General features: G+C 39.2%; 2 protein-coding genes and 1 long non-coding RNA gene across 4 annotated transcripts in view; 2 read left to right on the top strand and 1 right to left on the bottom strand.

Moving 5' to 3' along the window:
- The window catches only part of LOC124149072, a 28,008-nt gene extending 27,319 nt beyond the window's left edge, over nucleotides 1-689 (top strand). The window contains exon 3 of the long non-coding RNA XR_006863061.2: nucleotides 582-689. This is a non-coding gene — a long non-coding RNA (uncharacterized LOC124149072). The remainder of the gene's footprint in view (nucleotides 1-581) is intronic.
- The window catches only part of LOC124149070 (ecotropic viral integration site 5 ortholog-like), a 78,948-nt gene extending 77,934 nt beyond the window's left edge, over nucleotides 1-1,014 (bottom strand). For both annotated transcript variants that reach the window (XM_046520435.2, XM_046520437.2), the window contains exon 1: nucleotides 865-1,014. The gene's annotated coding sequence lies outside the window, so the exon portion shown is untranslated. The remainder of the gene's footprint in view (nucleotides 1-864) is intronic.
- A 9,938-nt stretch (nucleotides 1,015-10,952) lies between these two features.
- On the top strand, nucleotides 10,953-13,626 carry LOC124149071 (peptidyl-prolyl cis-trans isomerase pin1-like). Its single transcript, XM_046520440.2, has 3 exons — nucleotides 10,953-11,063; nucleotides 12,669-12,863; nucleotides 12,974-13,626. The coding sequence occupies exons 1-3, from the start codon at nucleotides 11,015-11,017 to the stop codon at nucleotides 13,192-13,194; spliced, it is 465 nt and encodes a 154-aa protein (XP_046376396.2). The 5' UTR covers nucleotides 10,953-11,014; the 3' UTR covers nucleotides 13,195-13,626.
- The last annotated feature ends 2,643 nt before the right edge of the window (nucleotides 13,627-16,269 follow it).

Below are 16,269 nucleotides of genomic sequence, written 5' to 3'. Positions count from 1 at the left end.
ACCAAGCTGCAAATGCATTAATGGCCTGTATCATGCAATGTGAATATCTATTTAGCCATTGGGGATAATTAAGAATGTACTTGTCATTGATAGCTTTCATAAGAAAAGGCAAAGACATAGATGTGTGTAGAATGTATTTTGTCTATTCTGATATTTAGGAATTGGGAATGTATATTGTTGGAGAGCCACTTAATTATTGCAGGTATTTGATAAAGCTCAGTTTTGTAAAATCATTATGCAGAATTGGTGGCGAAGAGTTTTAAGGTGTGTCCCATATTGATAAATGACTGATGAGATCACTAACACAGATGTTTCACTGACATCATAAACCGATATATGTTCTCTGTTGACATCAAGTCTATTATGATGAATTAAAAACTCAAGTGACACATATAGGCCCAATATAGACTACCTGGCTAAAAGAATTATCTTCATTCATTAACAGTCGATAACATAATGAACTTTATAGAATTTACAATAAAGTTCGAATAGAAGTATGACACGTCCTTAAATGACTTGATACAGCTGACATGTCTGCTAGAACCTAATCATTTCTCATTTTCATGTTTATTTTACGCTAGGGAAACCTGTGAATTCCTCAAATGAAGTAATTTGGGACCAAAAGCTTCAACCGGATGTCCATATGTCTAGTTCATAGTGTAACAGCATGCCGTAACAGCAAAGACAGTGAGTCATGAATGATTACCAGTCGTTAGTAAAAACTCTCAATGTGGAGCAATGCAAATTCCATGACAAGATTCAACACTGCAGACGACAAAATCAGACCCACATATTATTATTTTTCAGAGGATCATATCTAGGCTGTCCAATACAACATGAACATATTATCAATCAGGATCATACCTTTAAATAATTGTGTGGGGTTCCTTGATGTACAGAAAAGAATGTATCACGCTCCAGCTGCCATATTCCGAGAGAAAGTTTCTGACACGGCACATCACTCCGCCCTCTTTGCGGCGGCCATGTCTATTTTCTTCAGCATTGTACTACTACCGTAACAACTAATCATCGCCAAGCAAACAGGTGCGTCCGACTTCTGACAATGTGGAAATAGTAACCTATTTCTCATCTTGTTCCGGGTAATTATCTAATCCTATTAATGTACATAAATCAAATTCATAAAATGCGTATCAACATGTACATTACATTGGCAAACATTTTTTTTATGAACAAGAATGGCATTACCCGACTCGCGTTAAGGTTTTAAAAAAAACACGTCCTACAAAAAGTCTACAAAGCAACAAATAAGATCATTTTATGTTATTCGCAGTGTTATGACTACGGGAAAACACATTCGGAAATTATAGGCAAATCGGTATTTTGGTTGCATCAAACAAACAATAGAATATATTCATGTTAATATATTCAAGTAGATTAACATTGATCTAACATAGATTATTAAATACAATTATGACCCATCAATGGATTTGAAGATTTATCACTTAATGTTTTAAAGCTCTTGGATCTATGGTGTAAGGTCTTAGACTCTTAACTAAATTTCTTTGAGTAACTGTGATGTCTGTGTTAAACTATATGTTTGTTAAAAGCTGATTCTAACAACATGAACATGTTATCAGTTCAGTCTACATTTCGGAAGATCAAATCAGTTGTTCGTTGGACGATCAAATTGAAAGCATTTGACAACGACTGAAAACGACTATTCATCTAACGCGTGCAATATGTTATAGGAAAATAGTTTCCATCTGGATGGTATAGAATTTCCATTTTTGACAAGCACTTGTTGATGCCTGTCTGACTTAAAACAATAAATGATATCACTCTTTAACACCTTGCGTTTGATCACAAGACCGATCGCTCATCTGTCAACGGGTTATATCGATCATGTGTGGGGATAAGTAAAACATATGTCAAACAAGGACAATTTTATTCACGGGAAAAGAACGTTGTATTTCAGTTACTCCTGGACTTATGTTTACTCTGGTACTGCATTTTTTAAGTAACAACAGTACTCAAAACTACTAAGTAGTGACAAGAGGAATAGTGGCACTACTGGTAGTAAAAATAACATTACTTAGCATAATTAACAGCAGTACACAGTAGCAGTAACAGCGGTAGTATTAATTGTAGAAGTAACATCAGTACTTAGTAGTAGTAACACCAGTAGCAGTAGTAACATCAGTAGTAGTAGTAGTAGCTTTTTGGTTTTTTTGTTTAACGCCGCACTCAACAATATTCCAGCCATATGACGGCGGTCTGTAAATAATCGAGTCTGGACCAGACAATCAAGTGATTGATATCATGAGCATCGATCCACGCAATTGGAATCGATGACATGCATCAACCAAGTCAGCGAGCCTGACAACCCGATCCCGTTAGTTGCCTCTTACGACAAGCATGGTCGCCTTTTATGGCAAGCATGGGTTGCTGAAGATCTATTCTACCCCGGATCTTCACGGGTCAGTAGCAGCAAAAATAAAGTAGTAGTAATATTATCATATTAAATTAAAATAATTCAATATACTAATAATAGTAGTAATACAGAGGCAGGTCCATAGTTTTGAAGGGGGTGCGTTATGCGGGTGCACATGAGGGTAGTAGTAGTAGTAGTAGTAGTAGAAGTAAAGTGCCCCATGGCGGGGGATAGTGTTAACGCTGTTTTCTTGTTATTACTTATATAATCACCATCATCATTATTAGTAACTTCTAACCAGTGCTGTTAATATTGACACCATAATCACCACCAATAATCGAGGAACTTGAAACCATGACGCACCAATTTCAGCATGTTTTCCTTGTTTGCTAATGATAACACACAATATACATGCACGAAACGAATGTAATCTATTTAATTATAAAACACACACTTATCGTAAACCCAACTTTTCCTCCCTAACCTTCACACCAACCGACGGGATTATCCGAAAAATAGCAATGCATTTGTATTTGTAGATAAAAACGAACTGTGTAATACATATGCCTACATCACCTACAAATGGAAAAGTCAATACTATTTTATCATTATTTATTTCGAAACTTTTCTGCCCGATATATCATAAAACTATGTACATATTTGTATTCCCGGATAAAAGCTCTATGTATATTTATATACATATTGTCTGCGCTATAAACTGCCCCACAGAACCACATATGAGTGTTATGTATAAAGGTCGACAACTCTCATTGTACCTTTATTTGTGCGAAGTCATGCGCAGGGCTTCATCGCTATGTTTCGGGTCACGCCTTCTACTAAAGTAATACAACTTTTGGGAACATTCATTAAGTGTCACGGTTGATTTCAGACCAGGCCAGCAAGAACGAATCTGCGCAGTGGTGCATGTTCAGAACTGCCATAAACTGAGTGGAAGATGGGTTTCGGATGTTATAGTTACTGCATGCATGTTCAGGAGCTGTGCGTCTCATGTAGATACACTGGTGGTCAAAAGTTACGCGACGACATGCTTGAAGTGTCGTGAGGTGTCCTGCTTTCTATGAAGTATCCTGCTTTCTGTGAGGTGTCCTGCTTTCTGTGAAGTATCCTGCTTTCTGTGAAGTGTCCTGCTTACTATGAAGTGTCCTGCTTTCTGTGAAGTGTCCTGCTTTCTGTGAAGTGCCATTCTTTCTGTTTAGTTTCATGCTTTACTTGTTGTTTCATGCTTTCTGTGACGTGTCCTGCTTTCTGTGACGTGTCCTGCTTTCTGTGACGTGTCCTGCTTACTGTGACGTGTCCTGCTTTCTGTGACGTGTCCTGCTTTCTGTGACGTGTCCTGCTTTCTGTTTAGTTTCATGCTTTACTTGTTGTTTCATGCTTTCTGTGACGTGTCGTGCTTTCTGTGACGTGTCCTGCTTTCTGTGACGTGTCCTGCTTTCTGTTTAGTTTCATGCTTTACTTGTTGTTTCATGCTTTCTGTGAAGTGTCCTGCTTTCTGTGACGTGTCCTGCTTTCTGTGACGTGTCCTCTCTGTTTAGTTTCATGCTTTCTGTGACGTGTCCTGCTTTCTGTGACGTGTCTTGCTTTCCGTGACGTGTCCTGCTTTCTGTGAAGTGTCATGCTTTCTGTTGAGTGTCCTGCCTTCTGTGAAGTGTCTTGCTTTCCGTGACGTGCTCTGCTTTCTGTGAAGTGTCATGCTTTCTGTGAAGTGTCACGCTTTCTGTGAAGTGTCATGCTTTCTGTGAAGTGTCCCGCTTTCTGTGACGTTTAATGCTTTCTGTTTAGTTCCATGTTTTACTTGTTGGTTCATGCTTTCTGTGACGTGTCCTGCTTTCTGTGAAGTGTCCTGCTTTCTGTGAAGTGTTCTGCTTTCTGTGATGTGTCATGCTTTCTGTGAAGTGTCATGCTTTCTGTGAAGTGTTCTGCTTTCTGTGACGTTTGCTGCTTTCTGTGAAGTGTCATGCCCTCTGTGAAGTGTCTTGCTTTCTGTGAAGTGTCCTGCTTTCTGTGAAGTGTTCTGCTTTTCTGTGACGTGTCATGCTTTCTGTGAAGTGTCCTGCTTTCTATGAAGTGTCCTGCTTTCTGTGACGTTTCCTGCTTTCTGTGAAGTGGCATGCCCTCTGTGAAGTGTCATGCTTCCTGTGATCTCGAATGTGCTCTCAGTTACTTTTCATGCTTTCCGTGATGTTTCAAGCAGGCTTGACCCCGTCATGAATAATCTCTTTTTCTTTGCGGTTGTATCGACAGTCACGTTAAAAAAAGTCTTTATTTGAATAGTATTACCTCCAATAAATATAAAAAAAAGGGTTGTCATTAAATCTAATACCGACAGAACAAACGTGTTGGGGTGCAGGCATTCGAGGTCAATATTCTTCCAGGAAAACCGAAAAAAAGTCTCACTGAAGTTAGGCTATAAAAAGAGGGAATCCATTCAGATAGGCTTACGCAACGCTTTTGTTCGATTTGCCCGTGTTTAAGTCATTCACATCAATAAAACAGTGTTCTGTGCCGCCATGCGGTATGGATTGAAAAAAAATCTTCCAAAAAATACACATCTTTTTATACTCCACATGTACTTCTAGTAGTTGTTCCATCATTTTATACATTCCATATATATATCTATCAGGTTCATCTATCACAACTATAGCGAAAATGCGTTTCCATATATTTGAACGACAGTTTCCAATATAACATCAAGCAGCCCATGAGAAAATAACAAATAAGGCAACCCAGACGTTATGTGAATAAACGCTGACAGCAGCTGTGATATACGTGATTGACATCTGGCAAAGGGGATGTCAAAACTAAAGGAGGGAAATGTGAGACAAAATCAATTTTGGAAGTCTCGCGAGCATGATTCACGCTTGTTGAGTCAAGCAAACCTGGTGCTCCTAACTCGACACTAACAGTATACATAACACTCGACCAGGGCCGCTGTTAATGACAGCGTGGCCCAGACATAATTATACTGATTTACCTGGTCGGGCCACGTTAAAGGTGTGTGGCGTGAATTGAGATCAAGTACTTTTGTTGGGTAGAAACAAATACTCCGTAAATAATTTACTTTTTCTTGTTAAAGGTTTCAAATAACATCTGCAATAATCTCAAATGATTTACGTTCCTCGTATGGTGTTATTCTATAATAACACCAACTACTGGTCGGCGCTGAAAGAAAAGATATAGTCAGGAAGATAGCTGAATATCTACATGTTTACTGGGGCGGTGAAGTAGCCTAGTGGTTAAAGCGTTCGCTCATCACGCCGAAGGCCCGGGTTCGATTCCGCACATGCGTACAATCTGTTAAGCCCATTTCTGGTGTCCCCCGACGTGATATTGCTGGAATATTGCTAAAGGCGGCGTAAAACCACACTCACTCAATAAATTTTAACTTCTGTTTAAGAATAGGTTGATTGTAACTTTAACAGAACATTACATGGATTGTTTTTTTTTTGACAATCACCGATTAGAGAACTTGTCGCCGCATTGTACAGTGCTTGCGTTTGGTTTATAAAATTTAAGTCAAATAAGTATACTGAGGCTACCACATTTCTGGCAACCAGTGCTAATGAAGGATAACTTAAATTAGAGTAGTACCCGAAATAAAACTTTAGATATACAAAATGGCTGCCAGGAGAAACAACGATACTGCTGTAACACACCACCATGAGGTGTTACCCGTGAACATCCGGGATAGAATAGGTCTTCAGCAACCCTTGCTTGTCATAAAAGGCTTGGCTAATGCATGTTATCGTATCCCAATTTTGTGGAACTATACTCATGATGTCAATCACTGGATTGTCTGGTTCAGACTCGATTATTTACAGACCGCCGTCATATGGCTGGAATATTGCTGAGTGTGGCGTTAAACAACAAACAAACAAATGTGTATTGCTTGACAGACTGAAAACTGTACCTTTCCTATTCAATGCAATGTAAAAACACATAATTAAGCTCAAAATAACGACTATAGCTTCAAACAGAGATCCAATTATCAAAGTGTAAAATCTAAAGTATTTATATCAACAATCAAAAGTTACATTCCCCTGATGCATATCAGAATACATATAATACTATCAATAACGCGTTAATTATATTTCATAAACATCCTTGTTCATGATTGAATCAATAAATAAAACTGTTTAGCCTTAACAATGACGTCACTAGGAGGCTGCTGAGGAGACTCCCCGTGGAGTACAGCAGGAATAGGCAGTTTGGGTCAACCGAAGTAGGACATAAACAAGTTAAGGTGAGCTGTGTCATCTCAAAACCGCACATAGTATATAATTACCACGTTGGTGAAACCTGCCGGTCTGGTGCTGTATACATACAGATACAAAGGATCATAGTGAGAGTGAATGTCGGATTCTTATCCTGGCACGGATAAGGGAGGCAACTCTGTATGCACGATGAAATCGTAGGTTCTAGATGATTACCTCTTGGGTGAGACCTATCGGCATGATGCTGTGCACATACAGATAAAGGATCATAATGAAAGTGAATATGGGATTCGATTCGTATTCGTCAGGGAATCCCCGTGTAGCCTCCTTGGCTTAGTGGTAGAGCGTCCGCCCGGAGAACGGAAGAATGGGGTTTTCATGCCAAAACACGTTAAAAGATGGTACTTGTTGTTACTTTCTCTTTTCAACTGCCCTCCTTCGTCGGACAGTTAATGGAAGACCTCGGGCTCCTGCAAATGATAATGCGCTGAAAAATAGCGTTACCCTTATAATAACGTCATTACTATTGTGACGTCACTAAACATGCCGTCGAAAATGCAGGTTATATGACGTAAGCATCTTTTTTTTCCATTTGTGTGTGTATGTCTGCACTTGGCAACATTCTAGCTATATGACGGCGGGTTGTAAATAATCGAGTCTGGACTGACAATCCAGTGATTGCCATCATGAGCATCCATCTACGCAATTTGGATACGATGACTTGCATCATCCAAACCAGCGAGCCTGACCACCGGATCCTGTTACTTGCCTCTCACGAGTCGCCTTTTACGGCAAGCATGGTTTGCTGAGGACCTCACCTTACCCGGATCTTCACGGAAAAGTTTCTGTGGAGTGCGTGCGTGCGTGCGTGCGTGCGTGCGTATATAAGTTGTCTAACGCCTCACCAAGTAGTATTCCTGTTATATCACGGCGCTTGGACCAGACAAACCAGTGACTGATATCGTGAGCAACAATCCACACCATCGGGGATACACGGATCACGCCATCTAGGCCACCGAGCCTGACCACCTGATCGGTTTAGTCGCTTCTACTGACGAGCACAGGTTCTATCCCCAAATCCACACATAATGTTCGTTTATCCAGAGTAATATCGATATAATTTACATACCTTTAGATGTTACTTTCAATTATACATCCTTTACATTTAGCGGTATCGTAGGAGGTAAGCGGCATAGCAGAAGTATGTATTGACACTCGTGTCAGATTGCGTAATATGATCGATAGCCTGTGATGTAATCATACACTGTTACGTCACTATATACCACCTCAACCACACAGTATATTACGTCAAAACGCCGTAGGCACATGGAATCATTATAACGCGCATGCCTCGTCTTTAAATTCATCGCTAATCTCAAACTATATTGATAATAGATAAGGCAATATATCACAAGCAATATATAATCACGAATTCATATGAAGACCTTTGTGTTCCAGCATTTGTATAAAACTTTTCGTCACACATACTCTACTTGCAAGAGAGTTTACGTAAGCTTCAGTGACTATTGAAGGTTTGGTTTTGGTTTGGTTTGTTGTTTAACGCCGCACTCAGCAATATTCCAGCTACATGACGGCGGTCTAAGTGTCCACATACTGGCAAGATAAATCTTGCTTCAGACCTAATTCTTTTTGGCTTTTCAAAACATTTCCACACCGATGATATTTTTTATCTGAACCTCTTATTGGCCAAATTTCACATTTATAGATGCAAAATGAAAATAACCAACCAACCATTACACATTTCCAAAATGAGGTTAAATATTATTACCAAATAGAAAAATATAGACACTTTAGTAAAGCCAAACAGACTGAATTATATACGAAATTGGCTCCTTATGAAAACCTTTTGATAATATAAACATTTGCTATTCCAAAACTTTACTAAATATATATCCTGCATTCTGTCTTCATAAATACTAAAGCTTCTCGTGAGTATGAATGTGTGTATGGATGTGTGTGAATGATATGTACTTTCTTAAAAAACCCTGGTCATGTATTTTGACTCTTATCAAAACATGATGTACTTTTACCAGGAACAATAAAAAAAAAAGAAGAAAAAAAGAAAAGAAATACATGACGGCGGACTGTAAAAAATCGTGTCTGGACAAGACAATCCAGTGATTGACATCATGAGCATCGACCCACGCAATTTGGATACGATGACATGCATTAACCAAGTCAGCGAGTCTGACCACCCGATCCCGTTTCCCGCATGGGTTGCTGAAGACGAATTCAAATCCAGAATCCCCACACCAAGCATGTGTTACTTTGGTTACTGGTGTGCTCTAGTGGTCTGGTATCCAAACATTCAATCACTTTCACCCATGCCGTAGAAGGCGACTATGCTTGTCGTAAAAAGCGACTAACGGGATCGGGTGGTCAGGCTCGCTGACTTACAACAAACCTCTTACAACAAGCATGAGTGGCTAAAGACCTATTTTAACTCGAATCCTCACGGGTATTCAGCTTATTAATAAGACATTATACAAATAAATAAGAATATCACAAACTTAATGCACATTAAATGTGGCACTAGTGAATTATATGCTGAACACTTATTTATCATAAAAAAATGTTACCACGACGTTTGAGTTTGTTGGATTGTAGTTGACTGTAAAAAATCGTGTCTGGACAAGACAATCCAGTGATTGACATCATGAGCATCGACCCACGCAATTGGGATACGATGACATGCATCAACCAAGTCAGCGAGTCTGACCACCCTATCCCGTTTCCCGCATGGGTTGCTGAAGACGTATTCAAATCCAGAATCACTATATATAATATATAACAATATATAATCAGTGATCATGAGCATCGATCTACACAATTGGGAAACGATGACATGTATCAGCTAAGTCGGAGAGTCTGACCACCCGATCTCGTTAGTTACCTCTCTTTATTACATATTATATATATTATATTGTATATAATTTATATTACATATCACGTTCAATAGTGACGTCATCGGGTTTGTTCTATGACGTTTCCATATTTGTAAAAGTTGGTCAGTGACATTTGTGTCGATTGCAGTAAATGTTTCAAAACCGATATTGTTCTTTCTTTTTACAATATCGATTTTGAAACATTTACTGCAATCAACACGAATGTCACTGACCCACCTATCGTCACCTATCCCAATCCTATGACGTCACCTAACAACGGGAGTGATAATGGCCCGTCGTCATGCAATATGAGGGCATTATCAAGTTACAGTGGCCCGCTCATTTTTGATAACATGCGGGCGGTTTAATGATAATTCAATCCATTTTAGCTATAATAAACGATATCTCCTATTTACCTGTGATGAAAATGCGTCAGTGTTTGGCAGACAATTGTGATGTTACTATGACGTAACAATCAAAAGAATTCACTAATCTCACGACCACTGAAGCTGGTTAAGATTTTTTATAGCTAAAATGAATAGAATTATCATTAAACTCCTTGAATAGTTTAAAACTTTTATCAACTGGTGTTGGTATATTTGATACCCGAAGTCACGTGTGTTAGCTTCTGTATGTAATAAACATCGGCTGTTATGTATATTTTAGGGCGATGACGCGATGGCCCTACTCGGCAAATACAAGCTAAATTTCATATTGGCCCAGATACCCACTTAAAGGTCTTGGGCATAGAATTTTGAAAACACTGGGGGCGACGGTGAGGTGAGCTGAGGTGAGGTGAGGTGAGGTGGAATTGGGTTAACATCGCGTTCAGGGTCGGGTAGCCAAGTGGTTAAAGCGTTCGCTCGTCACGCGGTAGACCCTGGTTCGATTCCCGACATGGGTACAATGTTTGAAACCCATTTTCCCCGCCGTGATATTGCTGGAATCGAGGCCTTAGGACAGCAATGTTGTTGTCATCATCATCGTCGTCTTTGGCATCATCATCATCATCATCCTTCGGGCCAACAATAACCAGAATTTCGTCTCAATATGTTTTTTCATAAGTTGGATCAAAAACCATGAAAGGAGTTTAATATTATATATGGTTCTTGTCAGAATTAAATATGCTTAAACGAGAATTTGATCGCTATATTATTATTATAATCTTGGCATGTTATTTTATCCTTTATATTTTCTTTACAGATGCTCGGAAACGAAGACTTTAAATATGCTCATTATTGAAACTCACGAAAAATGTATTTGTAACACAAATAAATCTAAACCTAATTTAGAAACATACACGTCTATATATATGTGTGCCAAACAGTAACAACATATTATTTACTTATTACAAAACGTGAATCGTGACTTATAATGTTGTTTGCTGAATGTATTAACATTAATTTCAAAATTAACTTCGATCCGCTTTCGGAATAGATTCTGCATTTATAGTAACCCAACACTTCCTGTTTCGAAACGGCATGGGTGATATTCCAGAGGGTTGGGAAAAGAGAACTAGCCGGTCTAGCGGTATGTTCTGAAACAATCACCATCTTCATCCATTTCATGCAATTGTTATATTCTTTATACATTGGCAGACATGGGTCATATTTACACTAATTTATTCACATATTTTATTTTAATGAAATTGTGTATCACGAGTTTTTATCTTTCACATAATTTGACAGGGTTTAGAAAAGCCCGCTAATGATATGTTAAACGGTCTACAGTATAGCAGATCGATTTCGTTCGTTTGCCGACATAACACATTTTTAAATTTAATTGATTCACCTCATCTTCATCTTACTTCACCTCATCTTCATCTTACTTCATAGACTTATTGATGATATCATGATTGACTTCTGCCAGTTCTTGAATGCTGTTAAGAAGCTAAATGTGTGTGTTTCTTTTGTTCGAATCAAAACACCATTCGTCTTTATTTATTTGCTGTTTATTTCTATGCGGTCAGCTTATTCGAAGTTATGGTATTCATTATAATTTAATATTAATAATGTTTGGCAGTTTCAGTATTGTTATGAATTAATAATAGAAATAATAATAATAGTAATAATAATAATAGTAATAATATCAGGGGTACCCAGAGATCAAAAACATTATTATTACCCCCAAAACGACTTGTCAGTAACAAGATCAGCATATATTGAGGAATAGCATATAATATTTTCAAAATGGTCAATGCTCATTTCTTGAATGCGGAAATGGTCTTTATAATAAGTGGTTTTGCCGCGCACATGTTTTATGGGGATTTGTTTGTTTTGAGGTTTGAATGGTTCCTCGAAAAAGTTGATGAACCGTTCAAAGTAAATCTAGATGTTAGCCATGTATGCCATGGTAAAAGGATTATTAAAACAGCTTCACCTATTGCTAATACTTGGATATGTTTCTAAACTGAAATAGTGAAAATTGGCTTGTTGTTATATACCTAGAGTTATGAGATATGTTTGAGGTATACATAATTGAGTCAGGACCAGACAAACTACTGATTGATATTTTGAGTCTTAGACAATGACAGTACAACAAAATGAATGTCAACCAAGTCAATTTGGCATAGCCAGCTGATTCATTGTGTTTATTTTGTTGTTTGTTTGTTTGTTATATAACACCATGCTCAGCAATATTCCAGCTATATGATGGCGGTCTGTAAATAATCGAGTCTGGACCAGACAATCCCGTGATTAGCATCATGAGCATTATGCTTGTCGAAAGAGGCGACTAACGGGATCGGGTGGTCAGGCTTGCTGACTTGATTGATGCATGTCATCGATCACACTTGCGTGGATCGATGCTCATGATGTGAATCACTGGATTGTCTGGTCCAGACTCGATTATTCACAGACCGCCCTCATATAGCTGGAATATTGCTGAGTGCGGCGTAAAAACCAACCAACCAACCAACCAAACCTTGTTGAAATTTGTCCCCAGCAACCGATGCTGGTTGTAGGAGGTGTCACAATGAATCGGGTGGTTTGGTGACTTGGTTCATAACATGTCATTGTATGCTGGATCATTGCTTATATCAATCACTGGATTATTAACAGTCCTTTTTCATACTGCTTATTGTTGGGTTGAACAACAAACAAATCAACAACAGTGTTCTGTGTTCCGTGTTCCCAGGTAAAGACTACTATCTGAACCTCTACACCAAGGAAAGTCAGTGGGACCCACCATCCGAGCCCGCCAAGAAGATGAGTGCCCAAACTGTGCGAGCATCACACCTGCTGGTGAAACACTGCGAATCTCGCAGGCCGATGAACTGGAAGAAAGAGGAGATAACTCGCACCAAAGATGAGGCATTGCAGTTACTTCTGGGTGAGGAGGGATTCAGCGATTTGCTTGGGGGGGAATCATTGTAGGAAGGCTGATGCAAGGTGGGGAGGAGTTCATTCGGGGTGCACTGAAATTCTGTGTTTATATTTCAGGTTATCGGCAACAGATAACATCCGGCCAGGTAGAGTTTGGTGACCTAGCTAAACAGCACAGTGACTGCAGCTCTGCAAACCGGGAAGGCGACCTTGGATCCTTCGGGCCAGGGCAGATGCAGAAGCCCTTCGAGGAGGCCACCTTTGCCCTGGACGTCGGCGAGCTCAGTGAACCAATCTGGACAGACTCTGGCGTACATATTATTCTTCGCACAGGATAAACTTTCTCTCCCAAACTCATCACAGAAGTCATTGTTACAATCACATTGTGGACTACCACAGTAATAATGTCAGTGACCATAGTAACGCAATAGAGGTTGCTGAAGATGGAAGGATGAGATTCATGTGATGTGGTCAACTGAAAAAGATTTATGAACTGGATTATATAGGTTTTGATTTTTCTATTTTGACCATGTCTGTACACCAGTTTTTAAAATTTCAAATTTGTCTGAATTTAGGGAAAAAATCTCATCATGGCGGATGCAAATTATGTAGCATTTCGAGCTCATTCCCCATCTTATTTACCCAGGGAATGGATGTAAATTTATGAAGCATGTCTATTTGACAACTTTTTAGAAGCAATTTTGTCAACTTCCATTTTTGTTCCATTGGTTTATTATTTGATATTAAAAATGGTCATTCTATTCCCCTTCCTTCACAGTTTGTAGTTTGTTATCATCGCCGGCAAGAGTCAAACAGATTGTCAATGATTTCATGGAACTGAGTACTTGATTTGGCAACATTGTGAGACCCATTTGTTGCTGAGAGGAATGATCTGAAGTACAGCATGGTTCAATCTCATCAAAATCAGATCTCAGTTTTCGCTATCCCTAAACTAAGATCTGAGGACATCCCATTACGGGTCATGTCAGATGACCTTTCATCCCACCAATCAAAGCGTCGCTTACCAGATCATGAAAGTGACAGTCAGAATGTGTTTTCTAATCATGCAACCTCGAAAACGTTAACACAGGGTATTCCGAACGACAGTTGCGGCCCGTAAGACTGATTCCATCAAAATTATCTCTCGCTTTCGTGGGATAAACATTTGAACGGAGGAAGCGTTGCACAGTACTTGGGAAGCACTGCCCTACATTCGCAACCATATATTTGACATTCCGGAATGTTTGTTTGTTCAGTTTTCAAAATTTTAAACAAGAACTGTGTCAACATATTTTTCAAGTGTAGTCTGAAATGGAAGTCAACAGGTTGAAACGAGTGCCGTAAAGCTTGAGAAAGCTGCTTTCTAAATTAGCTATTGACTTCTTGTTAGTTGTTTCAGTGGTCGGCCAAAGTTCGCTAAAGGTCTTTGTGACGTGACCCATAATGGGATGATCTCAGATCTTTGTTTAGCGGCAGTGAGAACTTAGGTTTGATTTTAGTGAGATTGATCCTGTATATGAAGTAACTGGGAACTAAACATGACTCTGTAAATGCTATAACCAAGGATCTAAGTGTGAATGTCTTTGGTGAATGTAAGGATCTAACTGTTAGTGGAATATGAGGAAAACTCACCTAACTATTGAGACATGAAAAGTCTCCCTAACATGAAGCCATTCTTGAACCACCATTGATTCCGCAAACTATTTAACAGTGGTGTCTCTGGAAGAATGCTCCTCAATGTCCCAAGCTTTTCAAATAAAAGCCCGATTGCACGGGTAATTGCAAATGTTCTCTGTAATTAGTTTGTCTGGTCCACACTGAATTATTTTGAGGCCACTGTAGTACAGCTGGAATATTGCCGACCGCGGTGTTAAATAACATTCACTTACTCGTATGACAAGGTTTGTTTGTTCTTTAATGTTGAACTCAGCAATATTCCAGCTATATGACAGTGGTCTGTAAATAATCGAGTCTGGAACAGACAATCCAGTGATTGATATCATGAGCATTGATCTACGCAATTGGGATACGACGACATCAATCAAGTCAGTGAGCATGCCCACCTGATCCCGTCTCTAACAGCAAGCATTTTCTAACCTGGATTTTCACGTGTTAAAAACAAGGAGGCAACTAAAGTGAGGCTTAGTCGGTCACAGCGTGTGACCTGGTTCGTTTCGTCATTGTACCCCAATGGTGTGGATTGTTGCCCATGCCGTCGACTGGTTCGTCTTCTGTAGACATCTCTGGACCAATGAAACTGGAACTTCACTCATGTTAATTGCCATCAGTGATGACACCTGAATTTGCTCAAGCCGTATGAATCTGATTTTCAACATGGTAGCCATCGTATTAGTTTTCAGCAGTATCACGAGGGGTACATGTGGTTTTATGTGGCCCGTGTGTACCATGAGCTAGGATGTGAGTGGTATAAAACTTTGAGGGACGCATAAAACCACATGTACCCCTTGTGATACTGCTATAACAAATTTATCTTACCGACATGTTATCTGCCATTGTAAATGAATTCAAACAAATTCAAAATTGATAGAAAAACAGCTGTTCAATTGAGCTTAGGTTATATTTTGCTATGTCATGTAACTTTCATTGACTTGGCATAAGTGTGCAGCCTTTTGCTTTGAAGCAGGGTAAAAGGGATTTATTCTCTCAATCAGAAATCCATGTGCAGCCTGTTTTGTTCATGGCGGGCTATAAGGGAGGAGCTTGATGTTTTTAGAGTTTGAGCGTACACAGTTATGGCCCTTGATCCATGTTCCTTTACAAGGTGCATAATGTCTGGGGACTTCACAAACTACTGAAGTTAGCTTATCAAAGAGCTACCTACCCAGAGATTGAGAATTGGTGCCATATGTTATTTTTTCTTGTTTTCACCAATTTTCCTGCCAAGCGTACTCAGTTTTGAATCCTAGATTATGCCTGTACAATGTTTTGCATGAAATGCTTGTGCAGCACAGTCCTTTAAATGCAGTCTACTCATATAATCAAAGCGTGATTCATATGGAGAAATCCACGCATTCTCAGCTCAAATTAAGTATCGATGACCTGCTCTGTGATCTTATATCAGTGTGTAGTCAATGGGAAGCCACTCTCCCTGTGTGTGTTTGTTGTTGAACACCGCACTCAGCAATATTCCAGCTGTATCACTACTATATGAACAATTAAAATTGTCATGTGCCCCATGGTGGGTGGATATAGAAGAAAACGCTGTTTTCTTGTTCACCAAGTGTTAGTGTCTAACATTGCAATTATATTGGGGCTAGAAGGATAGATGAATTTCTAGCCAATGGAAAGTATTCTGAGGAAGGTTTTCTATTCCAAGCTCTTTACAACGCTGTGTTGCAGATTTTATGTTGATGACTACATCTAAACATTGTTATCCCCCGGGTTGTCCATCC

This window comes from Haliotis rufescens, unplaced genomic scaffold (assembly GCF_023055435.1).
Source record: "Haliotis rufescens isolate VD_foot unplaced genomic scaffold, xgHalRufe1.0.p SCAF_8, whole genome shotgun sequence".
Taxonomy (NCBI): domain Eukaryota; kingdom Metazoa; phylum Mollusca; class Gastropoda; order Lepetellida; family Haliotidae; genus Haliotis; species Haliotis rufescens.
Note: the sequence above shows the minus strand (reverse complement) of the source record. Positions and strands in the feature narration are given on the sequence as shown.